Source organism: Meriones unguiculatus, chromosome 1, assembly GCF_030254825.1.
Source record: "Meriones unguiculatus strain TT.TT164.6M chromosome 1, Bangor_MerUng_6.1, whole genome shotgun sequence".
Classification (NCBI taxonomy): domain Eukaryota; kingdom Metazoa; phylum Chordata; class Mammalia; order Rodentia; family Muridae; genus Meriones; species Meriones unguiculatus.
This window is the reverse complement of record NC_083349.1, coordinates 54,810,437-54,837,778: the sequence shown is the minus strand read 5'-3', so window position 1 is coordinate 54,837,778 and position 27,342 is coordinate 54,810,437. Positions and strand designations below refer to the sequence as shown.

General features: G+C 38.3%; 2 protein-coding genes across 9 annotated transcripts in view; one reads left to right on the top strand and one right to left on the bottom strand.

The window, feature by feature from the left end:
* LOC110554760 (cytochrome P450 2C70-like) overlaps nt 1-27,342 on the top strand; it is a 61,319-nt gene that overhangs the window by 19,707 nt on the left and 14,270 nt on the right. Inside the window, exons 1-4 of one of the 8 annotated variants that reach the window (XM_060389233.1) lie at nt 7,352-7,589; nt 19,553-19,715; nt 22,908-23,057; nt 25,047-25,207. In XM_060389233.1, the coding sequence (XP_060245216.1) occupies nt 7,422-7,589; nt 19,553-19,715; nt 22,908-23,057; nt 25,047-25,207 (642 nt within the window). In that variant the 5' untranslated portion in view covers nt 7,352-7,421. Of the gene's footprint in view, nt 1-7,351; nt 7,590-11,217; nt 11,236-11,679; nt 11,699-19,552; nt 19,716-22,907; nt 23,058-25,046; nt 25,208-27,342 lie in introns of those variants that run through there. The other 7 variants (XR_009593681.1, XM_060389215.1, XM_060389212.1 and 4 more) reach the window with 7 other exon arrangements.
* LOC110540723 (cytochrome P450 2C26-like) overlaps nt 16,272-27,342 on the bottom strand; it is a 74,473-nt gene continuing 63,402 nt past the window's right edge. The window contains exon 9 of the mRNA XM_060389201.1: nt 16,272-16,836. Coding sequence (XP_060245184.1) covers nt 16,784-16,836 — 53 coding nt within the window. The 3' untranslated portion in view covers nt 16,272-16,783. The remainder of the gene's footprint in view (nt 16,837-27,342) is intronic.

The window sequence follows — 27,342 nt, the reverse complement described above, 5'->3', positions numbered from 1 at the left end:
GTCCTTGTGGAGCTCCTATACTCTCCAGGTCACACTAACTCCCCTTTATTTCATATGATTCCCTGCACTCTGCCCAAGGTTTGGTTATGAGTCTTGGTATCTGCTTTGATATACTGCTAGGCAGAGTCTTTCAGAGGCCCTCTGTGGTAGGTTCCTGTCCTGTTACTTGTTTTCTCCTATGTCCAATGCACATCCCATTTGTCTTTCTAAGTGAGGATTGATCATCTAACCCCGGGTCCTCCTTCCTGCTTATCTTCTTTAGGTGTATAGATTTTCATTATGTTTATCATATCTTACAGGTCTATATAAGTGAGTATATACCATGTATGTCTTTCTCCTTCTGGGATAACTCACTCAGAATGATCTTTGGGTTATTTTGTTTATTGGTGCTTGATTTCTTGAGTTCATTATATATTTTGAATAGTAACCCTTTGTCTGATGAAAATCTTTTCCCAGTCTGTAGACTGTTGTTTTGTTCTATTGGCAGTGTCCTTTGCCTTACAGAAGCTTTTCGGTTGCAAGAGGTCCCATGTACTAATTGTTGATTTTAGAGCCTGAGCCGTTGGTGTTCTATTTAGAAAGTTGTTTCCTGTGCCAATCACTTTGAGGATCTTACCCACTTTCTCTTCAAATATATTTTGTGTATCTGGAGCTATATTGAGGTCTTTTGATCTACTTGGACTTGAGTTTTGTGCAGAGAAATAAATACAGATTTATTTGCATTTTTCTACGTGTAGATATCCAGTTAGATCAGCACCATTTGTTGAAAATTCTTTTTTCCATTGTATAGTTTTGGTTCTTTTGTCAAAAACCAATTGACCGTAGGTTTGTGGTTTTATTTCTGGGTCTTTGATTCAATTCCATTGATCAAGCAGTCTATTTCTATGAAAGTACGATACAGTTTTTATTACTATTGCTTTGTAGTATAGCTTGAAGTCAGGGATGGATATACCTCCAGAAGTTCTTTTACTGTATAGGATTGCTTTAGCTAGTCTGTTTTTTTTTTCTTTCATATGAAGTTTAGAATTGTTCTTTCTGTAAAGATCTGTGTTGGTAGTTTGATGGGAATTGTATTGAATCTGTTAATTACTTTTGGTAAGATGGTCATTTTTACTACATTATTCCTTCTTATCCACTAGTATGGGATATTTCCAGTTTTGGAGAGTGCCAACTCAACACTATAAACAATACTGTGCTACGGTTGCCAACAGGAGCAGATAGACTTGTCCTCTGAGCAGGGCTACCCAGAATTACCTCAAAACAAATGTCAAGACTCACATCCAAACATTGGGTGAGGTGTAGGGAGTCTTATGGAAGAGTGAGAGGAAATAGGAAAGGCCCTGGGGTGACAGGAGCTCCACAAGAAGACCAACAGTGCCAACTAACCAGGGCTGAGAGGGCCTTGCTGAGACTAAGCATCAACCAACGACCATGTAGGAACTGAACCCAAGCCCCCTACAAAGATTTAATATATGGACAGCTTAAGCTTCCTGTGGGTCCTCTAGTAAGGGAAATGGGGACTGCATCAGACATGGAGTGACTTTCCAGCTTTGTAATCATTTTTCTCTGGTGGAACTGCCTTCCCAGGCCACAGTGGAAGAAGACAGCCTCATTCTTGAATCAACTTGATGAGCTGGGCTGGATGGGAAAGGGAGCTCCTTTTTCTTAGCAAAAGGGGAGAGGGGAATGTGAGACAGGGAGAGAGGGACTGGAAGGGAGAAAAAGATGGGATTATAACAAGGATGTAAAGTGAATAAAAATAAAATAAAATAAAATCAGTAGCCCTCCTCTATAAATCTATAAAGGACTAAGAAATTGGGGGAAAACACCCTTCACAGTAGCCACATATAATATAAAATATCTTGATGTAACTATAACCAGGCAAGTGAAAGATTGTTATGACAAGAACTTCAAGTCTTTGAAGAAATTGAAGACCCTATCAGAAGATGAAAAGACCTCCTATACTCATGGATCAGAAGAATTAACTTAATAAAAATGGCCATTTTACATATAGCAATCTACAGATTCAATGCAATTTCTGTAAAAATTTCAACATAATTCTTTACAAATATTAAAAGAGTAATCTTTAACTTCATATAAAAAAAACCCAGGATAGTAAAAAAACCTCTGGAGGTATCATCAGCCCTGATTTCAAGCTGTACTACAGAACAATAGTAATAAAAACCTCATGGTATTGCATAAAAACAAACAGGTTGATCAATAGAATCAAACTGAAGACCTAGAAATGAGCCCACACATCCAAGCACACCAGACTTTTGACAAAGAAACCAAAACAATACAATGGAATAAAGAAAGCATCTTCAAAAATTGGTGGTAGTGTAACTGGTTGTCTGTATGTAGAAGAATGCAAATAGATCCATATATGTCATCCTGCACAAAGTAAAGTTCCAGTGGACTGAAGACCTCAACATAAAACTGGATTCACTAAATCTAACAGAAGATAAAGTGGAGAATAGCCTTGAATGCATTGGTACAGGAGACAACTTTCTGAACAGAATACCAGCAGCCCAGGCAGTAAGATCAGCAATTAATAAATGGGACCTCATGAAATTGAAAAGCTTCTGTAAGGCAAAGGGCACTGTCAAAAGGACAAAATGACAGCTTACAGAATGAAAAAAGATCTTCACCAATCCTATATCTGACAGAGGGATAGTATACAAAATACATAAAGAACTCAAGAAATTAGACACCAACAAATCAAATAACCCAATTAAAAATGGCATACAGAGCTAAACAGAGAATTCTCAACAGAGAAATCTCTAATAGCCAAGAAACACTTAAAGCAATGTTCAGTGTTCTTAGTCATTCATGGAAATTCAAATCAAAATGACTCTGAGATTCCATCTTACACCCCTCAGAATGGCTAAGATAAAAAATTGAAGTGACAACACATGCTGGCAAGGATGTGGATCATGGGGAACATTACTCCATTGCTGGTGGAAGTGCAAACCTGTACAACCACAGTAGAAATCAATATGGATAAAAAATATTGTGAATAGATCTATCTCAAAACCCAGTTATACTACTCCTGGGCATATACCCAAAATATGTTCCACCATACTACAAGGACACTTGTTCATCTATGTTCATAGCAGCAGCTTTATTCATAACAGGCAGGAACTGGAAACATCCTAGTTGTTCCTCAACCAATGAACAAATAATAAAAAAAAAGTGGTACATTTACCCAATGGAATTCTACTCAGCTATTAAAAACAAAAACATTGTGCAATTTGCAGGGAAATGGATGGAACTAGAAAATATCATCCTGAGTCAGGTAACTGAAACCCAGAAAAGACATGCATGGTCTATTTTCACTAATAAGTGAATATTAGTTATAAAGTACAGGATAATCATGCTACACTCCACAGATCTAAAGAAGCCAAGGATGGTCTAAGGGAGGATGTTTGAATCTCACTTAGAAGAGGAAATAAAATAGAAACCTGAAATAGATGAAGGGAGAGAGCTGGGGGAAAGGGTGGGAAAGGTGATGAGGTGTGGATCGGGGTGGGACCAGGTGGGGAGGAGGACCAGGAGAGAGAATGGAAATCAGTGTAGGAGGGGCCTCTCCTACTTCTTTTTAATTGGCCAGTTTTGTCAAATGCTTCAGCCAACAATTCTAACAAACTTTTGACACTTTTTTTTTAACTGTGAAAGTTTCCATATTAAGCATAGAATCTACACTTAGAGGAGCCATATCAATCAACTCAGCCTGATCCAGTTTTCTATTCTTTTCTCCCATCACCCCACACCCTTAAAATCCATTCTCACACATATTCACTAGACTTCTTGAATGAATTAACAAACTTATTAAACTCTTTAGTTGTGTAGCACACCTCCTTGTGGACTACACTTTCTACCTCTCATCTAGGAACCTGGTTTGGTTTAAGTTGGTTTTAGGTCTAGAAGCAAATACTGGTGGGTCCTGAGAGCTATTAGTATTGTCTTTACTGGCATTTCCTTCAGAGGTCCCTTCTGGTTTAACAAACAATGAAGGATTAATTTCCTCAGTGAAAGATGAAAAGAGCAATCTTGCAGGGGTTTGAGTTGTAAGCACATTTCTATTGGGGGTAGAGAGACTGATTCCTCAGGTGAGATAATCAGTTGAGAATCTGAGGATTCAAGTTTTCAGCTTTATTAGGGTCTTCCTACACATTCCCAACCCAAGTTAGAGAATCCCATTCTTGACAAATTAATGACCTTACTTTAACTACTGACTCATTCCAAGAGAGGAGTTAAAAATAAAGCAAAATAAGGTAAAATATATTCAGATAAAATAAAAACCAGGATAACAAGAGCCCCAAGAGAAGGAACAAAAAATCAGGGACCCCCTCATTCAGATTCTCTTGGGTCCCATAAATATACTACAACATATACACAGAGGACCTTGTGCAGACCTCTCTATGCCCTGTGCTTGCTGCTTTAGTTTCTGTGAATTCAGATGAGCTTTGCTTAATTGATTTAGAAAGACTTGTCTCCTGTTATCTTCCATCCCCTTTGGCTCTTACACTATTTTCTCCTTCTCTTCCTTGAGGTTTCCTGAGATCTAAGGAGAGAAATTTGAGATGACATTCCATTTACATCAATGTGTTCTTAGGGTTTTCTCTCTTTGAGTAATATCTGCTTGTGTATCTCTATATTCATTCTGATCTGCTGCAGGAGAAAGCTTCGTAGTGGTAGCTGAATTAGAGAATATAACAGAATATAATTTGAGATCATTTTATCACTACTTTTTTTTCAAGACCATTATTTGGTTGTACCCCAGGTCTCTGGGATATCTAGTCTCTAGTTCTCAGTCACCAAGGTAACTTAGAGTATAGGTTCCATCTTGTGGAGTGGGTATTAAGTCAAATCAATTATTGGTTAGTTACTCCCAGATGCTTTGTGCCACTATTGCACCTGTATGTTTTGCAGGCAGGAGAGCACTGTAGATCACAGTATTTAGGGCTGGGTTAGTATCTAAATTTATTTTTTTGTGGCCTGCCAAGTACCGTTCTGTACCAAAAAACTAGAATGTAGAAGGCGAAGGTCCCATATAGGCACCAGCTCAAACGCTTCATCTTCAATGAGTTGTGTGAATGTTGTCTTCAGCAATGGGGCCTTGCTGTGAGTTTGTGAAGAGCAACTCTTTCTTTTAGCAAAACTGTGGGTTGTTTGAGTATTTCCATGGGACCTCTTTATCCATTAAAACAGTTGAATGCAATAAAGGCCAGGTATTAGTAACTTCATTTGGTGACAAGAGATGGTCAGTTGGGATTCTGTCTACCCTATTATGTGGAGACTTCATTAAAATTGTCTTCATATAGTATAGGAGGATTCAACTCTACTGTTTTCATGCCCCTCAGTTCTGTTTCTCACCACATTACTTCCCTTAACCTTATCTCCCCTCCCCCACCCCACAACATGATCCTCCTATTCAGTCTCTACTCCATGGCCCAGTCCTTGGGTTCCTATGAGAAGAGGAGGCCATGATTGGTACTTCATTTACATACTGTCAATATCTGTGCTCAGACCAGATGAAACCATTGTTCTTCCATGGTTCATAAAGCTAATAATTGAATTAATTGGTATAAGTCAGCAATTTATGTTCATGTCATATGTTCATATGTCAGTAGGGTAATCTGAATTTTTTTTTTTAGCAAATGCTAGAGATTCCTTATGAGGATCAGGGAATCCTAGAATCATGTATTTCAGCTCTTTTTTTTTTTGTTTGTTTGTTTAGGCTGTTTAACAGAACGTAGGCCCATCTCCTCCTAGGAATCACGAGAATATTTTTTTCATATATCTATAATTTTATTTCCTTTGGGAATTGTAACAAAAAACATTAGAGAAGGTAGGTGAAGGAGAGGAAAGCTGAAGTTCTAATGACTGAGGAAACAGGGTTAGAGCAGGATAGCACATACAGAGAAAAGCTAAATTCTGTAGACTACCTTTAGTTTTCACATAATCGCTAAGATTTTTATACTGTTCTCTCCTTCAATATATCACTTTAATTCTGATTCTAACTAAAAACTCATTCAGTTTTTGTGGGTTAGTGACTTTATAATTTTTTTCTGTTATATTTTTTAAAATTCCAGTTAAAGTAGGCTGGCCATTTATTATCATTTGTTTTATTATATAGGACTTCTAGGCTTGCATGCAATGTCGGTAGCCATGCAGAGAGAATTATAAAAAGCAAGTTAAGCTTTTTGGAGACAGTCTTCTAGTCAGCATGGCTATGTTGGATTTTCCCCGAGATTGGCACAGTCCCTCAGGCCTTTGTCTCAAGATTGCTTCTTGCCATTATACTTTCCCATGCTTGTCTCATATGTTTGACATAATGCAACTGAGCATGAAAAAATCCTCACTGTCTCTGCTATTGTGTATTTTCTTTATTGTGCAGTGAAAGGCTTTGTGAACCTCTGGAGATCAAGTACATAAATCTCACTAGAAAGAAGGACAGGTCTGAGACAGACATATGGTTTAAGATAAACAATTCACCCTGGGTTCAGTCCAAAGACTGTTCCATGAGTCCTAGTATGCACCACAAAGATAATTATTAGTGCTTTAAGTTGTTAATGAACCCAGAAATAATGAGCACCCAAGGAATGCCTAATTAAATACAAATTTTGATGACAAAAATATGCACATCACAAGTTTCCCCTCTTTTCACCACGCCTTTGTACTGGTTCCTCTTATGTTGAGCATGTTTCTGATCAGATGCTTAAGAAATTCTTAAGCTAAAAAGATCAAGATTGAACAAGAAGCCCTGGGAAGGAATGCAGAAACAGATATTATGGGAGTGTCAGGGAACAAAGGGTAATGAGCAAGTCAAACACTATAAACATATGAAACCAAGACAAACCAAACACTCACTTGTATATCCTCCATTTTTGAATTTTGGTTAATTCCAGATTTAGTCAAGTTGACAACCAAGAATAGTCATAACCCTCCCTCCCCCCATTGAGGGAGGAACATTCTTGCTAGGCCATAGAGAAGGACATGTCAGCCAGTTTTGAAGATACCTGATAAGTTAGGGTCAGATGGAAGGGGAGGAGGACCTCTCCTAGCAGTGGACTTGGAAAGGGGCAGGGAGGAGATGAGGGAGGGAGGGTGAGATTAGGAGGGAATGAGAGAGGGGGCTACTGCTGGAATACAAAGTAAATAACCTGTGATTAATATAAAAATAAAAATTAATAAAAATATAGCTATTCATGTTTCACTCTGAAGAATAAATGGTTATGTTGAAATGACAAACACATAGAAAAGTAATATTAGGAAACAGTCACTTTTGTTTATTCAGAGCAAAGTGTACTGAAGATAAAGGAGTCTCACTCAAAAGTACAAATACTGTGTATTTCTTTAGAGCTGCACTTGTAGACTCCTGGAGTGTAGGCTTTGCAGTGCATTTGTTTAGTGCACCAATGGCGCTCTTCATCTTCCTGGGGATTTGCCTTTTTTGTTTGATTTTTCTTTTTCTGTGGAATCAGCACCACGTCAAAAAGAAGCTTCCACCTGGACCCACTCCTTTACCAATTGTTGGAAATATTTTGCAAGTGGATATTAAAAATATCATCAAGTCTCTGAACCTAGTAAGTGTGATTAGCTTTCTTTTCTGTGGTTTTCAGTGTGTGAATGATACATCTTCAGGATTATGTAGTTTGTGACCCCTGGGGAAAGACCATAGATTCACTCCAATTATAAGTAAAAGACTTATTCTATCAGATCACATAGACTAAGATCAGAAGGAGGGAGAAGAGGACCTCCCCTATCAGTGGACTTGGGGAGAGGCATGTGTGAAGAAGGGGAAGGGAGGGTGGGACCGGGAGGGGAGGAGGGAGGGGCTTGTTGGGAGATACAAAGAGAATAAAGTGTAATTAATAATAAAAAAATAAAATATATATAAATTGAATTTAAAAAAATAAGTAAAAGACTTACTGATCAGTGGCTAGTAGGATGACAACCTTAAAGCTGAATCCTGGGTATGTCATAAAGTAGGCCTATGGGAAAGAGTTTATTAACAGCAAAACCCCCAAAAGACCTTCACTACCTATGCAAGCAAGCAAAAACTGGTCTGCTCTGCCCAGGTGTGAAGGGTTAAGAAGACTCAAAACAGCGTTTAAGTATCTGCATAAGAAAGTTACAGAAGTGAAAAAGCAGTTAATAATTTCATAACAAGTAGATGGTCATAACTGCACACTTTTGGGGCGGTCACTCAGTTAAAGTTACTGGCAATTTGTCTTTGAGGGACTGGAGGCAGACAAAGCTAGTGGGTACCAAGAAGCATACCTAGCATAAAATGAAGTTTCTTTAGCCATTAAATTCCACAGTGGTTCTAGATCATACGAATCATATCACTGATTCACATTTATGTAGGGCTAAAGGTTAACATTTTAATTGTGTTGACTTTTTTATATATGTGCATAGCCAGTTTGTGACATTAAAACCTATAGTAACATTCAGAAGTAACACAAGGAGGGGATTTTAGTCCATTACATTCTCCATTGGCTCTAGGAGAATGAGTTGGGGAATTTAATTTTAGAGCTCCTTGTATCTACAGTGTTTGACACTGACATTTACAAATAATGAATAAAGCAGTAGGACAGAGAAAACAAACATTTTTTTAACTTTTATTAATTACACTTTATTCATTTTGTATCCCCCCATAAGCCCCTCCCTCTTCCCCTCCCAGTCCCACTCTCCGTCCCCCCTTTCTGCATGCATGCCCCTCCCCAAGTCCACTGATAGGGGAGGTCCTCCTCTCCTTCTTTCTGATCTTAGTCTATCAGTTCTCATCAGAAGTGGCTGCATTGTCAGGGTTCTAGGTTATTTCCATGAAGAGTCCTTAGTTGGAGTATGAGTCTCTGGGAAGTTCCCTGTGTTCAAATTTTCTTGTTCTGTTGCTCTCCTTGTGGAGTTCTTGTCCTCTCCAGCTCTTACTATTTCCCACTTCTTACATAAAGCTGCTACAAACATGGTTGAGCAAATGTCCTTTTTGTGTACTTGAGCCTCTTTTGGATATATGCCCAGGAGTGGTATGGCTGGATCTTGGGGAAGCACTATTCCTAGTTGTCTGAGAAAGCGCCAGATTGATTTCCAGAGTGGTTGTACAAGGTTACATTCCCACCAGCAGGGCAGAAGGGTTCCCCTTTCTCCACAACCTCTCCACCATGTGTTGTCACTTGAGTTTTTTATCTTGGCCATTCTCATGGGTGTAAGGTGAATTCTCAGGGTTGTTTTGATTTGCATTTCCCTAATGGCTAATGAGGTTGAGCATTTCCTTATGTGCTTCTCTGCCATTCAATATTCCTCTCCAGAGAATTTTTTAAGTTCCCCATTTTTTAATTGGATTACTTGGTTTGCTGCTTTTCAGCTTCTTTAGTTTTTTATTTATACTGGATATGAGTCCTCTATCAGATAAAGGGTTGGTGAAGATTCTTTCCCAAAATCTGTAGGTAGTCGCTTTGTTTTGATGACGGTGTCCTTTGCTTTGCAGAAGCTTTTCAGTTTCATGAGGTCCCATTTATTGATTGTTGCTCTTAGAGCCTGTGCTATTGGTGTTCTGTTCAGGAAGTATTCTCCTGTACCAATGAGTTCTAGGGTATTCCCCATTTTTTTTTTCTAGCCGATTTAATGTGTCTGGTTTTATGTTGAGGTCTTTGATCCACTTGGACTTCAGTTTTGTGCAGGGTGATAAGTATGGATCTATTTTCATTTTTCTACATGTACACATCCAGTTGGACCAGCACCATTTGTTGAAGATGCTATCTTTTTTCCATTGTATGGTTTTGGTGTCTTTGTCAAAGATCAGGTGTCCATAAGTGTGTGGGTTGATTTCTGGGTCCTCTGTTCAGTTCCATTGATCTACCATTCTGTTTCTATACCAGTACCATGCAGTTTTTTATTACTGTTGCTCTATAGTACAGCTTAAGATCAGGGATGGAGATACCTCCAGAAGATCTTTTATTGTAGAGGATTGTTTTAGCAATTCTGGGTTTCTTGTTGTTCCATATGAAGTTGAGAATTTTTCTTTCCAGGTCTGCAAAGAATTGTGTTGGCAATTTGATGGGAATTGCATTAAATCTGTAGATTGCTTTTGGTAAGATGGCCATTTTTACTATGTTAATCCTGCCAAGCCATGAGCATGGAAGATCTTTCCATCTTCTGATATCTTCTTCTAATTCTTTCTTCAGAGACTTGAAATTTTTTTCATACAAGTCTTTGACTTCCTTGGTTAGGGTTACTCCGAGGTACCTTATGTCATTTGTGGCTATTGTGAAGGCTGTTGTTTCCCTAATTTCTTTCTCAGCCCTTTTGTCTTTTGTATACAGGAGGGCTACTGATTTTTTTTTAGCTAATTTTGTATCCAGCCACTTTGCTGAAGGTGTTTATCAGCTGTAGGAGTTCCCTGGTAGAGTTTTTGGGGTCACTCACGTATACTATCATATCATTTGCAAATAGTGATAATTTGACTTCTTCCTTTCCAATTTGTATCCCCTTGATCTCCTTCAACTGTCTTATTGCTCTAGCAAGGACATCCAGAACTATGTTGAAGAGATATGGAGAGAGTGGGCAGCCTTGTCTTGTCTCTGTTTTCAGTGGGATTGCTTTAAGTTTCTCTCTGTTCAATTTGATGTTTGCTATAGGTTTGCTGTATATCGCCTTTACTATGTTTAGATATGTGCCTGTATCCCTGATCTCTCCAATAGTTTAAACATGAATTGATGTTGGATTTTGTCAAATGCTTTTTCAGCATCTAGGGAGATTATCATGTGGTTTTTTCTTTCAGTTTGTTAATATGGTGGATCACATTGATGGATTTCTGTATAATGAATCACCCCTGCATACCTGGGATGAAGCCTATTTGGTCATGGTGGATGATATCTTTGATGTGTTCTTGTATTCGGTTTGGGAGTATTTTGTTGAGTATTTTTGCATCAATGTTCATAAGGGAGATTGGCCTGAAGTTCTCTTTTTCTGTTGGGTCTTTGTGAGGTTTAAGTACCTAGGTGACTGTGGCTTCATAGAATGAGTTTGGTAATGTTCCTTCTGTTTCTATTTTGTGGAATAGTTTGAAGAGAATTGGTGTTAGTTCTTCTTTGAAGGTCTGGTAGAATTGTGCGCTGAAAGCGTCAGGTCCTGGGCTTTTTTTGGATGGGAGACTTTCGATGAATGCTTCTATTTCCTTGGGGGATATAGGACTATTTAGTTGATTTACCTGGTCCTGATTTAGCTATGGTAAGTGGAATCGATCAAGAAAATTGCCCATTTCATTTAAATTTTCAAATTTTGTTGCGTATAGACTTTTGAAGTAAGTCCTAATTATGTTTTGAATTTCCTCAGTGTCTGTAGTTGTGTCCCCCTTTTCATTTCTGATTTTGTTGATTTGGATGGTGTCTCTCTGCCTTTTAGTTAGCTTGGCTAAGGGTTTGTCTATCTTGTTGATTTTCTCAAAGAACCAGCTCTTGGTTTCATTGATTCTTTGAATTGTTTTGTTTGTTTCTAATTGATTGAATTCAGCCCTGATTTTGATTATTTCCAGCCGTCTACTCCTTTTTGATGTTTCTGCTTCTTCTTTTTCTAGGGTTTTTAAGTGAGCCATTAAGTTGCTTGAATGACCTGTCTCAAATTTCTTGTTGAAGGCACTTAGTGCTATGAACTTTCCTCTTAGCACTGCCTTCTTTGTGTCCCACAAGTTTGGGTATGTTTTGTCTTCATTATCACTGAGTTCTAGGAAGATTTTAATTTCTTTCTTTGTTTCTTCCCTGACCCAGCTGTCTTTTAGCAGCAAGTTGTTCAGTTTCCATGTATGTGTAGGCTTTTTGCTATTTCTGTTGTTATTGAGGTCCAGCTTTATTCCATGGTGATCAGACAGGTTACAAGGGATTATTTCAATCTTCTTGTATCTGTTGAGGCTTGCTTTGTGAGCAACTATGTGGTCTATTTTGGAGAAGGTTCCATGAGGTGCTGAGAAGAAGGTAAATTCTTTTGTGTTTGGGTGTAAGGTTCTGTAAATGTCTGTTAGGTCCATTTGATTCATGACCTCTGTTAGAGATATTGTTTCTTTGTTTAATTTCTGTTTAGTTGATCTGTCCTTTGTTGAGAGTGGGGTGTTGAATTCTCCCACTATTAGTGTGTGGGGATCTATGTGTGGTTTAAGTTTTATCAATGTTTCTTTCATAAATGTGGGTGCCTTTGTATTTGGGGCATAGATGTTCAGGATTGTGATGTCTTCTTGGTGGAATTTTCCCTTGATGAGTATGAAGTGTCCTTCCCCATCTCTTTTGATTAATTTTGGTTGAAAGTCTATTTTATCAGATATTAGAATGGCTACTCCTGCTTTCTTCTTGCATCCATTTGCTCGGAAAGCCATCTTCCATCCCTTTACCCTCAGGTAATGTCTATCTTTGTGACTTAGGTGTGTTTCTTGTATAAAACAGATTGCTGGGTTTTGTTTATGCATCCATTCTGTTACTCTGTGTCTTTTTATTGGAGAATTAAGTCCATTGATATTGATAGAGATTAATGACCAGTGGCTGTTAAATCCTTTGAATTTGATGTTGGCTGTGGTCATATGGTTGTGTGCTTGGTTGCTTTTTGTTTTACTGTAGTGGGGTTATTTATTTCCTGTGTTTTCTTGGATGTAGCTAGTTTTCTTGGATTGTATTTTCCCTTCTAGTGTCTTCTGTAATGCTGGATTTGTTTGTAGGTATTGTTGAAATTTGTTTTTGTCATTGAATATCTTGTTTTCTCCATCTATGAGGACTGAGAGTTTTGCTGGGTATAGTAGCCTGGGCTGACATCTGTGTTCTCTTAGGGTCTGCATGATATCCGTCCAGGCCCTTCTGGCTTTCATAGTCTCTGTTGAAATGTCAGGTGTGATTCTAATGGGTTTGCCATTATATGTTACTTGGCCTTTTCCTCTTGCAGCTTTTAGTATTTTTTCTTTGTTCTGTATACTTACAGTTTTGATTATTATGTGGCAGGAGGATTTTCTTTTCTGGTCTAATTTATTGGGTGTTCTATAGGCCTCTTGTATTCTTATTGTCCTCTCCTTTAAGTTGGGGAAATTTTCTTCAATGATTTTGTTGAAGATATTTTCTGGGCCTTGGTGCAGGGAATCTTCTTTTTCCTCTATTCCTATTATTCTTAGGTTTTGTCTTTTTATGTTGTCTTGAATTTCTTGGATGGTCTGTGTCAGGAATTTTTTAGATTTAACATTTTCTTTGACAGATACATCGATTTCTTCCATTGTATCTTCCACACCTGAGATTCTTTCTTCCATTTCTAGTAGCCTATTCGTTATGGTAACCTTTGTAGTTCCTGCTTTCTTCCTTAAGTTCTTTCTCTCCACCATTTCTTCCATTTGTGTGTTGTTTATTTTTTTTTTAATTTTTCCAATTCTATATCAGGTCTTGAGCTATTTTGTTAGTTTCCTTCACCTGTCTGACTGTATTTTCATGTTTTTCTGTCAATTCCTTCAGCTGTTTGTTTGAACAATCCACTGTTTCTTTTATTTCATTCAGTGATTTAAGCATTTCCTCTCTAAAGGCCACAGACTGTTTGGCTGCAGATTCCTCTATTTCTTTTCGTATTTTATTTGTTTCCTCTGTTATCTTCTTCATGAGCATAGATGTTAGGTCATCTCCTTGAATTTCAATTATGCTGGGGTGTCTAGGGCTATTTGCCCCTGGATAACTGGGTTCTGGAGATGCCATATTGCTCTGGCTTTTGTTGGTAGATCTTTTATGCTGTCCTCTACCCATTGGGCTATCTTAGTTGTTCGAACTTAGTTTCTGGTTGTTCCTGGACTCTTGTAGTGGAGAGAATCCCTTTGGCAGGAAGATGTTTTTTCCCGAAGGAAGCCGTCTCAGCTTTTTGGGTATAGTCACTGGATGGCCGGTTTTTTTCAGGAGTTGCTACAGCTCACCTCAGGCATAGAGACCTGGGTGGTAACTATGGTCCTGATTAGTCAAGAGGGCTCTCCTCTCACGGGAGAAGTACTGGAGACAGCTGCCCTCCTTCTGGGTTTCTTGCTGTAAATTTAGTGATCAGCTGCTGTAACCTGTGTGTCCCGTGGTTTGGTCGGTTTTGTTAGGGATAAGTGGTTGCCCCAGTATCTGGGGCTTGATCTCAGGATTCCCGGTCTTTTGTAGGTCTGAGGTTGGGGCTCTGTGTCCCAGAACCCAAGAGGTAATCTGTGGCGGGTGAGTACTGCTCTCCTGGTAACAGCAGGGTATCTGGCCAGTCTGTGGGACCTTTTCTGGGGATATACTGGGTTGCCTAAGTCTGTCCCCTTTGCTTCGTTCCTTGTTCCTTGTGAGGGTTTCTCCAGACAGTGACTCTAAGACTCTGGTGTCTTGGGGCACACAGTTCTGTCTGTAAGGAGTAGTTGGTACAAAGCAGGCCTCTGGGCTGGTGAAGCATGCGCCCACCTGCTAGTCTGCGGGGGCTGGGTTCCCAATATCTCTGTGCTCCCTGCTTGGGCCTGGATCTGTGATGGCTGGGCGTACTTGCCTGTTTGCGATCTGCAGTCTGCTTCTCAGACACAGTGCTCTCCTGGAGCCACCATCTTGGCTCTCTCCAGATATTTTATATTATTTGATTTATTTCTCAGCCCATTTATCATTTGTATAAAGGAGAACTACTGACTTTTTGAGTTAATTTGTATTTAGCCACTTTGCCAAATGTATTTATCAGCTGCAGGAGTTTCCCAGTAAAATTTTTGGGGACAGTTATGTATAATATCTTGCCATGTGCAAATAGTGATACTTTGACTTCTTCCTTTCCAATTTGTATCCCGTCGGTTTTCTTTAATTGTCTCATTGCTCTAGATAAATCTTTAAGTACTATATTGAATAGATATGGAGAGAATATTCAGCCTTCTCTTGTTCCTGATTTTAGTGGAATTGCTTTACTTTTTCTCTACATTAAATTTGATGGTGACTATTGCTTACTGTATGTTGTCTTTATTATGTCTATGTATGTAGCTTGTATCCCTGACCTCAGAAAGACCTTTATCCTGAAGTTAGCTCATTTTAATGAGGTGGCTGGTACCAGCAGCAGTAGAAACTTGGAGTTTTGAAGCCAAGGTGGCAATGATACTGCATTTACAACCTGTTGATCAAACTGACCACGTAATGGCAGAGGGTGAGGCAAAATGCCCACAACTGATCTTCTGATCACTAGAATGCTGGTTCTGGGGTTGAGCCAAGCAATGGAGCTCAGGCCTCCAAGAAGTCTAAGCTGACTCAGGTGAATCAAGCAACTGCCTTGCTGCTGGATGAGCTCCAGCAGACTCACAAACTGAAGTAGTTCTGCTATGGCTGTGTGGCCAGTAGTCAAGCTTGGAGGCCCACCAGACAAATTCTTCAGAGAAGAGGGGAGTCCTAATTTCCCAGAATAAACAAGCCTTAGATGATCTTTGATTAAACAGATGGCGTGTTTTAGTTTGTGAACAGGGAAATTATAAACCTTGGGCAGTGGTGAGGGGCTTTGAGGATGAATGCATCTGATTGGCTGGACTGGTACTAGATGCCCTATTTACACGGGGAAGGATAACAGGTGACAACATACATGACTGACCACCTGTGACCACTTGGAGGTTGTGTCGTGTGCTCCTGATACAGGCACTGGAAACAGGGAGGGAGCTTCATTCCACATCTTTGGTTCTCAGGATAATATTTTAAGTCTCAAATTTGAGATTTCCGGGATTTGAACATGTTCCATCTGTGTGCCATGCCATTTCCTCTGGAGACATGGTCCACAAGCCCAACAACTACTTCTTTTTGCTTTATACAGGAGAGGTGTCATTGCAGTCATTGTCTCCTATACTGGGAATGGCTTGGTACCGAACCAAGAACCTGACTAGCAGTGACCTTAACCTTATTGCTCATCTGCTGATTTCAAAATTGAATGAGGCAGAGTGCAAGCATCAAACTAAAACACAGCATTATCAGATAGCTAATAAAGGTCAGGGGTCAGGAACACAAGGGTTTACTGAACCAACTTAACTGCTTAGTGGGTTGACATCTCAAGGGCAGGTTTATACAATTTATTTATTTATTATTATCATTATTATTATTATTATTATTTACATTTTATTAACTCTGTATCTCAGCTGTATCCTGCTCCCTCATTCCCTCCCAATCCCACCCTCCCTCCCTTTTCTCCTCCCTGCCCCTTTCCAAGTCCATTAATTGGGGAGGACCTCCTCCCCTTTCATCTGGCCCTGTTTTATCAGGTATCTTCAGGACTGGCTGCAAAGTCCTCCTCTGTGGCCTAGCAGGACTGCTCCTCCCTTGGGGGGTGGGGAGTTCAAAGAGCCTGCCATTGAGTTCATGTCAGAAATAGTACCTGTTCCCCTTACTAGGGAAACCCACTTGGTTACTGAGTTACCACGGGCTACATCCAAGCAGAGGTTCTAGGTTATATCCATACATGGTCCTTGGTGGAGTATCAGGCTCAGAAAAGACCCCTGTGCAGAGTTTCTTGAGGGTATTAACAATGATTTCAAATAACATTTAATACATTTACATAGACAAAGCATTTCTTCAATACTATCCAAGTCCCCCCATGTGTGGTAGTCATTAGGTCTAGTTTTCCTGTTTTGGATCAGGACCTAGCAAAAGAGTTCATATATTGCTGGAGGAATTGAAGGCTTGTCAGCAGTGGATATCATGGCCTGATCAAGCTCCTCTTGGAAGTCTTCAGCCAGGTGTGTGTGGACAATAGCTGCTATTGTGGTCCAAGCAGATCCAAGGGAGATGGCAGGTGTGGAGAGGAATCATTCCTCTCTGCTTGGAGTGTAGTAGTTTCCTCTTCCACATAGAGATAGACCTGTGAAATAATCAAAAAGGGTCAAAGTTCTCTGGCAGCACGGGGTATCTATGCAGAAGGATATTTTTACACCATAGCAAGAAACCAGAGAGAACAAAGGAGGCTTAGAAAAAAAAAATCTTAGTATAAGCCAGCTACAAAGTACAGAGAGCAGCAGAAACCCTCTAGGGTTACATGTTCAGGGTACCTTCATTGCCCCAGCCTGGTAGCATTGGGAGTAGCAGCAGCCAGAGCTCCATGGTCACAGACAGGAGCCATGTTGGAGATAGAGCAAACAGGGCATAGGTATTGCCAGATGCACAGTTAGGACTTAAACAGCAGGCTGCAGCAAGTCAATGAGAGAGACACATACAGATACTCACTACACACACACACACACACACACACACAAACACAAATACACGCACATACACACACAGAGAACAGAAAAAGAGAGGGAGGGGCAGAGAGATATGGAAGAGGATGGAAAAGGAGATGGAGGGGGGTCTACAGAGAGAGATAGCATGAAGGCATCCAAGAACAGTCTGCCACATGGAAATCTTGAAAATGTTGTAGTGTACAGCTCAGGGGTGATTTGGCTGTATTTAGTCTGACTGTCATCTATGTAAAATACTTGAAAACATAAGTCCAACAGACAAAAGATAACAACATGAAAATACAATAAAACAACACAATAGGAGAAGACCAAATGAACTCAAACATGTGGTAGGCAACTTCCTTCATGTATCCAAGTCAGAAGAATAGGAGGGCATCTCTCTGCCCTGGAGACTGTGTCTATGATTTTGTCTAATCTCTCATTTTTCTCTCCAAATGTCTGGACTCCAAGAGTCACTTATCTGTCATAGCTTCAGAAGCATGTTGGTTGGCAATTCTTACTTCTGTTTTGCATATTTGAGGCAGTGGCAGTGTGGGATCCCTGGGACTTACCAAGCCCACCTTGGAGTTGCTCCCTCTGGGATCTATCCCCTATTAGTGACATTTAATTTGTGGCAGCCTTGTAGTCTGAACTCCCTGGACATCCAAGTCCACTGAGTCCTATCCCAAACCATGGGCATGAGTCTAGGGTCTCCTAAGTATCTTGCTGGGTCTTCAAATATTATGGAATTCTTGACCCCTGAAAAAAAGGCTATCAACTCAATCAACTTATAATTAAAAGATTTATTGATTGGCCACTATTAGGGCAATAGCCTTAAAGCTGAGTCTCAGGAATATTGTGAAGAAAGGTATGAGGAAGAGTTTGTTTGTTTATTTGTTTGTTTTTAAGATGAACCCACAATGAGACTTTTAATATGTATGCAAGGAAGCAAAAACTGGTCTGTTCTAACAAGTTAAGAGGTTGAGGTTACTCAAAACAGTCTTTGGGTATCAGAGTAAGCAGGTTACAAAACTCTAAAAATAAGTTAGTCCTATCATAAGAAATGGGTGGCTATGGCTGCATATTTCTGGGTGGTGGTAGCTGACTCATGGTTACTGGAAACTTGATTCAGGGGCTGGAGTGAGACACAAATGGCTAGTGGATACCAAGATGGATGGCTAGCATGCAGTGGACTTTCTTTAGATGTTACACTTATTACTAAATAATATGTGGTCTTAGATTATATGCAGATGTTACCAGGGGAGAAGAAGAAAAACCTAGCACTTGGAGTCCCAACTGACTAGTTTCAGTCACTTGTCTTAAAAGAAGTGTTTGAATAGAAGTTAAAAGTACAGGAAGGAAAAGTATTTTAACATCATTGTGGCCACTTGATAAAGAAAGATCCAGAGACTTTCTTTGGGTTGACACCTGTATAAAGCCACTCAGAAATATAATAATAAATAATAAATAAAGAGGATGGACATCAGAAGAAGGAGAAAACAGTAAACAAGTTAGAAGCCTGCCACAGAGGGCCTCTGAAAGGCTCTGCCCTGCACACTATCAAAGCAGATGTTGAGACTTATGGCCAGCTGTTGGCAGAGTGCATGGAACTTTTTGAAAGAAGTGGGAAATAGTAAGATCTGGAGAAATGATTTTTGGCACTTATGAGAATTGTCTCTATTCATGTCTTGTTCTCAGTCCCTTTTCAGTACAGCAATTGTTCTCTGATGAATTGCAGTGAAGATAGAATTGTGTTCAGTTACTAAAATATCTATTGCCTTATAAGTTTTCAAGTCTACATTTTACTAGATAATATATTAATTTGAACTTAAGGACATAACTAAGAATTCAGAAATTCTGAGAGTTATTATACCATTTTCTGGACAATGAGTCAATGACTTCTCTTCATTGATTCACACGGCAGCCATTTCCCAAAGGCTGAAGGGATGGCTAGAAATCTATCTTTTCCCTGACACAGCCTCAACCCAAAGATGATATGGAGAATGAATGGCAGGAGATGATTGTTAGTGTACAGTGAGGTGACTGGAAGAAATGTCCTGTATTCATGAAGCTAATTACATTGTTTAAACAATGTAGTAGACTGGAAGAGAAATCTGATGCAAATATGGGTTTATCAGGAAAATGTGAAAGTGAAATTTGAATACATATGTATCACATTCTATGTTGTTGTGTAGAAGAAGAATAACAGCAATGTTGTCAAGGTCATAATTATAATGACTGTTTAAATGTCATTACTTATTATACTGATGGGTTTAAAGTCAAAGAGTGGGTGAATATTAAAATATCTTTTTGGTATTAATGAAAATATTCCCCTCACTGTTCACCTGGCTCCATTTTCAGCTAGCGAAAGAGTATGGCCCTGTGTTCACCGTGTACCTGGGCATGAAGCCCACTGTGGTGCTGTATGGATACGAAGCACTGAAGGAAGCTCTGATTGACCGTGGAGATGAGTTTTCTGGCAAAATGCAATCATCATTACTCAGTAAAGACAGTCAAGAGTTAGGTATGATCCTTTGTGGGGCACATGCAGGATTAAACAAGAGATAACAAAGCTAAATAGGGAAGAAAACTAAGAAAGTAGTACTTATGAGTCCATGAATAATTTTGTAAAACATTTGTAAAAATTGAAAATAATTTAATGACCACATACAAAACACAATTTTAATTCATGTTAGTGCAACCTTAAGTCAAAATTTTAATATCCCCTACCTCTCTTTCCTGTCCTGTTCATCTTACCACTTCCCCTACCCTTCCAATAGCCCCATCTCTTCTTTCATATATTATCCTTTCTTTTTAATCTCTCCTTTTTGATATCTTCTTCCTCTTTCATGGTCTTTCTTCTTTTATTCCCTGTAGATATAAACACATGTGCACACACACAACACACCACACACACACACACACACACACACACACACACACACACTGTGAGGTTCTCCATAACAGAGAGAAATGTGGCATTTGTCTTTAAGGTTCTGGATTCTTTTACTTGTAATAATAATTTACTGTTTCTTTCATTTGCCTGTAAAAATGATTCGTTTTTTAAATGTTTGGATAATTTTTTATCAAAATGTATTAGATTTTAATGGCATTTTGTGTTGTTTTTGATTACACAGACACAGTGTCCACCGCCCACTGAATAATCAGGCTCCTTTTCCTTACTTTTTAACATTTTCTCATTATCTCTAGTGGTCACTAAGAGAGTGTATTGCTTATAAGGGATCTTTAACCCATTTTTCTGAATGGGTTAATTTTCCAACATTACATCACAGTGTCCTCATCAAACATTAAGTTTGAACTTTTGACTAAGGAATACTCATATTTTATCCAGTAAATATATCAAGAAAGATACTGAGACAAAAGAATAGAAAAGCAAAGTGACAAAATATCTGAGTCACTAAGTATTAGGCTTCATGGACTGTGGTATGGCTGTAGATGACATTAAAAGTGTGCACAGTGTGGAAACCAGCAGGATAGGAGTATTTCATGGCCTGAGGTATGATGGATCAATATCAGTGGTTTTCAACCTTTGGTGGTCGAATATCAGATATCCTGCTTATCAAATATTTACATTACAATTCAGAACAGTAGCAAAATTGCAGTTATGAAGTAGCAATGAAATAATTTTATGGTTGGGGGCCACTGCTACATGAGGAACAGTACTAAAGGGTTTCAGCATTAGGAAGGTTGAGAACCATTTGTCTATTATTTTAAGAGTGCATAGAGTATGGGAACCAGTGTAGAAATGAATATTTACAGACTTTTATTCATTCTTTTATTTTTAAAAGAAATATTTTAGTATAGTGGAAACTGGATAAAACACAGCAATACTTGTCTAAGAAAAAGCCATAGGAATACTTGGTGTTTATGTAGTGCATTGATATTGGAAACATTTTTATTTCTTTAAATTGTTTTATTTTTTATTTAAATTGTTTTTGAGATTACAATAATATAATTATATTTCTCCTTTCCCTTTCCTCCTTCCAAACCCTCTCATGTACCCCTTTGATTTTTTAAATTTATGACATCTTTTTCATTAATTGTTATTGTATGCATATATGTATATGCATGTTTGTTCTTAAATATAACATGTTCAGTATGTATAATGCTACTTGTATGTATGGGATGACTATGTGGTATTGGATAACCAATTAGTGCAAGGTTGTGGAGCCCAGTCCTAAGGGATACATCTACAACAGACTCTTGCACTTACAGCTTAGGCAACATTGAGGAACAGGTGTGGCAGAAAGACTGTAACAGACAGAAGACTGGGCATTTGCTGTGAGAGTGTGTCTCTTAATACGGTCAGAAGCTATACCCATGAAGTCTCATCAATTGAATTCCCAAATGTGAGGTGAACAAGAATGACACCTATATACATGCCAAAATGGATGGAGAAAATCCTATGAGGCCTCAACCCTGTTACACATAGAACTACAGTCAACTGAGGAATTCTGGGAGTGAGAGAAATAGTTTCTCCCTGAGGAAATTATTGCCCCTAATTGGAAATGCTTTTAAAAATTAAGTGTAGATGTCTCTCAAGTCATGATTAGATCACATCCTTGCAAACCCATCAAAGCAAAAACTAGTCTAAGGTGAAAATGTAATTACCATAGTTAATCTACCAAACACTATCACCTCACATGGGGTTTTAGAATATGGGTTACTGTCTTCCATGGTTGCATGCATGACTGGGAGATTTAACTTACTGTTCAATATTAGGAGGGTATATTATAATATGTCAATAACCTAAGAAAAGAGAAATATTCAATGTTCATATTATGGTTTACACTGATCATTTAACTGTTTTTCAGTAATTCATAGGAAAGAAGTCATAAGCTGAACACTCATATAAAAAACCAATTGTATGTTAATCATTGCTTTTTCAAACTGATGTAAAACTGTTCTGTTGTCTGATGGAGCAATGTATGATGGTAAATCTAATAATGGACCTTTTGTTCCTCTGTATTTTTCTCTAAGACTCCTCCTTGACAAGCTTTTTTTTTTTTATGGGCTTATCTTTTACCTTGGTCATCTTTAAAGTTTTTTTTTTTTTAATGTATTGTGTGATCCTTGCATTTAGAAAGCAAGGAGTAAATGAATGTTAAAATGCAAAGTGTAACACCTCAATACCTCAATTACTATACACCTTTTCTGAGGAATATGGTGATGCGAAGTTCCTTCTAAAGCAGAATTCTCTGCATCCATATCCAGTCTCCACTCCATGCTAGGCAATCACGTCACCACCCAATCATATTTCAGTATTCACTTCTCTGAAGAATTGCCTCTTGAGTTTTCTAAAATTTATACACAATCAGAAAATCTAGCACTGATTTGGTCTCACCACAATTTTTAGTTTGTGTGATCGTAAAGGAAGTATTTTGCTTTCATGGTCTTCAACATTGCTGTCGGCAAATGGAGGAGACCAAAGATACACTGAATTACTCTGAGGTTTTGAGAAGTTAAAGGAAACAAGCTCATCAGTATGTGAAATCTGGTGTCAGATTTACATTTTGGTTGCATTAAATACTAGGTTGCATTAAGGTTGCATTAAATACTAGGTTGCATTCAGAGAGGTGTCAGATAAGGCGTGGTTGATACAACCATGTTTTTTATGCCTGCGTAGGACTGAGTATTATTTCCTGAGCTGAATACTGTCAACTAGAATTCATGAATTACTTTTTTGCTTTAACAGGAATCATTTTCAGCAATGGAGAAACATGGAAGCAAACACGGCGTTTCTCCCTCATGGTCTTAAGGTCTATGGGAATGGGAAAGAAGTCTATTGAACATCGAATTCAGGAGGAAGCACTTTGTCTGGTGGAAGAATTGAGAAAAACCAATGGTGTATATTTATTTCTATATTTAACAGATAGGGAAGATGAATTTTTATTACAAATAGGTTTTTTAAATAAAAAGTCATGACTTCAGAAGTATAACTAGAAGTTACTTGGCTCTTATGACAACAGTAAGAAATGAAGTAACTATAATGTCAGCCTTATCAAGACCCAAGCTGACTAACTTTTGCCCAGTTAACTTTCAGTATTCTCTATGGTTCTTGTGTTCATGTGATTATGGAAGGAGATATAACTATAGAAAACAAGAAACGCTTTTAAAATTAGATATGGAAGTAGTATAGAAAACCAACCTGATATTGGTAGGCTTTATCTAGCAACAGGACTACACCTAACGGCAGGAGGAGGTTAGAAAAATGACTAGTTATGCCTAAAGGAAGGAAGATATGCAGTTTGGTTGCTTTAGTTTTGAAAAATAAGAAAATTGTCCAGTAACTTCTTGAGAAATATTACAAGGTGACAAAATTATCTAATGTGTCAGGTAAATTGTTCACATAAAAGTACAGGAAATTATGGACCTCCCTCAGTATAAATCTCCATGCATGGGTGTGTGTGCCCTGCAGGTATGGTACACAGCAGAGGAGAAAGAGTGGGCATGAGCACAGGAAGAGCATGGTGAGGGTCACAAAATACGTGATGTTCTAGAACACCAATATTTAAATGTTTTTAAGAACATAATTAGCATAATTTTATTTTATTTTCTATGTTGAATCATTGTGTTTTAAACCAATATCATATGAAGTTTGAAAACATTATTTTTAACAGTTTCTTTGTATTTTATAAAACGTAATTATTACAGATAATATTTGCATAATCTTGTTGATCTGAGGATAAATTAGTCGGAATGAAGTGTGTAAATTGGCATTAAATGTGTGATATATAGTACCAACATATGTATCAGTTATTTGCAGAAACAGAAAAGAGCATGCTACATGCATTATGTGTGTGACTGTTGGGAGTATATTTTTAAATGTAAAGTGTTGATATTGTCATGTGTTTAACTTCTGATGGATTCTAGAATGTTAAGGTGTGAGTAATAGTATTCTATTGATTTAGGTGCAGTGTAGTGCATTCAATCTCTCTACTTCTGCCTGGTAGACTTATCTCAGACTTTGAAGTTAGTAACATAAAAGCATACAGTGTCTGAAAGTCATTGCAGACCTTTGAGATCTCTGTCAACTTTGTAGAATAATATTTTGAAGTTTGAATAGGTAAAACAATGTGTTCAGGTTTATACATATATGGGAAGTGATTTTTGCATATATAATATAATAAATATAATATAATAATGTAATGTAATGAAAAACAATACAAACCTTGTCTGAAAATGTTGTGAAAGGCCAGGGATATTTACACTTGATCATGACTTTCCCTTGTTTCCTGACCCATGTTTATTCACAATTATCTTCATCCAACCTCTCCATTGAACCTCTTAGTGAGGTTCACTCTTTCTTTATTGCATAACTCAAAACACTGAAAGTTCCTTTTTAGGTGAGTAGGCCTGTTGTCCTTGTAACTTTCATCTTTAGATCAAGCTGTCTTTTTTCTTCTGAGGTTGTGGTATGATGGTTGACAGTGCCAGAGGCAGTGTGCAGATGCCACACATGTGACAGCAAATGGATACTTTTATTAGTACATAATGATATTTTCTGGAAAGCAAGGTAATGCCCCTTTTGGCCTGAAAATGGTGTGAAAGATCAAGGAAGGGCTAGCGCTTTAAAGAGTTCAAATTGATTAAGAGAGGTAAGCGTAGGACTTAAGGAGCCTGTTTAAAAAAAAAAAGAACATCTGTAGACTACAGATTAGATGGAGCACACAGGATAGTTTATTTGGAAGACACAGAATACAGTGTCTTCCAGGACTGTGGAGATTATAGTGATGATTCCTCTTTAGGAAGCACACACTCCCAACTCTTTAAATTTGAAAATTTAAGATCTGTATAAGAATTGTATATCAACTTCTAACTTCCTTTGTTCTAGAGTCTCCCTGTGACCCTAACTTTCTGTTAGCCTGTGTTCCCTGCAATGTGATCTCTGCTGTCATTTTCCAGCATCGCTTTGACTACAATGATGATACATTCCTAGGCTTCGTGAAGAATTTTCAAAGAATTATTGAAATTTTAACATCTCCTTGGGTCCAGGTGGGTTGGGTTCTATTTATATGTGAAATGTTGTATAACTCCTGTCTGTGTCCTCACTTGACAAATGCAAATTTGGTTACGAGATTTGTGGTCCTGAAATCAGATTTCTCAAAGGGCTGGCAATCTGAGGGGACGTGGGTGGTTATCAACTTCAAGAAAGTATGGACTTGTCAACTATTTAACAGGTGTGGAGGCGGTAAGGAGCTATGAGCTGGCCTGTATATTCTGTCCTATACCTGCCCTCTTTATTGGAGAATCTTTTCTTTTCCTGTTGATTTCCCCCTTCCTTTCTTCACTTCCTTCCTCACTTATTTCAGTTTTGTTTTTGTTAGAATATACTTGAGAAAATCTAATTTCCATCTGCTAGGTAATTTAGCCAAACACATTCCCCAATTAGTTCTACATTTAAATACTTTAGCAGTTCTTTGCTCACATGCTCTCATGCAGTTAGTAGGGATTAATAATATGATGGCAGGCTGTATAACCTGAAAATTTTTGTTTGTGTTGTCATTTTCTGTCAGTTTTACTATACATCCCAGGTTAGTCTTGAAGTCATGATATTTGTGATTCAGCCTCCTGAGTTGCTGAAATTGTGTTGGTATGTGTAAGATTAAAGTTTTCTTTATGATTTAAATTTTTTTAAATTATGTGTCAGTTGTGTCTGTTTGTATGTGCATATCTGTTTCCTGCTCTCATTCAAATTCAAGAATTCTTTTTTTATTGTATGTATATGTATGTTTAAATACATATATAATTAATTATTACACAGAAATTATTATATAAAATATTAAATATATGTAAATATAAATGTATGCACATTATACATGTGTGTGTATATATTTAAATATGTATACACACAGATGCATATATATCCATTTTAAAAACATGAATATTTGGCAGGCATTTACATCATTGTCCTGGAAGTCATATATTTGGAACACTACATTGGAATACTTTCCAAGAAGAAATGAAAGAAGGGCCTTTGGTTGGGCCAGGCATTGGTCAGGCATTCCCTCAGTCTCTGTTCTATCTTTATCCCTACACATGTTGTACACAGGGTAAATTTTCAGTCAAAGTTTTTGTGGGTTGTTTGGTGTTCCTCCGTTTACTAGAGAGTAGTCAGAGGATGTCCTCTTCCATCTGTATGGTCTCTGCTACTAGGAGTCTCTGCTTAAGTTCCCCCCTCTCCCATATTCTCCCAGGAACCTACCCTGACTTAGGTCTTCCACTTGCCACAGAGATGTCCCTACCCTATCAAAAAATGGCAACCCCTGACACTATGAAGCACTTTGCTAAGCTTGCAGACAGGAGCCTGTCAGAGTTGTCCTCTGAGAGGTTCTACCTAGCAGAGCCTCAAACAGATGCTGAGACTCACAGTCAAACATTGGTTGATGCGCACAACGAATCTTAGGGAATATTGGGAAGAAAGAGAAAAGGACCAGGAAGTGACAAGAAAGTCACAAGAAAAACAACAGAGCCAACCAATCAGGGCCCAGAGGGGTTCGCTGAGACTGAAGCCTCAACCAAGGACCATGCATGAACTGGACCTAGGCCCCCTACAATGATGAAGCAGATGGGCAGCTTCAAGTGGGTATTCTAGTAAGGGAAGTGGGGACTGCATCAGACAGGGACTCACTTGCTAGCTTTTAGATTTGTTTCTCTGGGGGCAACTGCATTGACAGGGCACAGGGGTAGAAGATACATTCAGTCCTGATGCAACTTGATGAGCTGTGGTAGATAGGAAAGGGAGCTCCCCTTTTCTAAGGAAAAGGGGAGGAGAAGGGAAACGGAGAAGGGAAGGGACTGGAAGTGGAGAAGAAAAGGGGCTACATAGATATAAAATGAATAAAATAAATAAATGAGAAAAAAGAAAAAAATAAATACAACAAAAGGGTGAAAAAATAAAATAAAAGAATCTACACACATCCTGATGTATACTTTCAAAATTAAATAATCTCCACTTTACCTATTATGCCTAACACAGTATAAATGTTATACAGATAACTGCAAATTGCCTACATAATTTGAAATGTAAACACAATACGATATAAATGCTATGCAAAATAAGTACAATTTCCTAATTGTTTTGGCAATGACAAGCAATTAGTCTGTACATATTCAGCACAGTTTCTTAT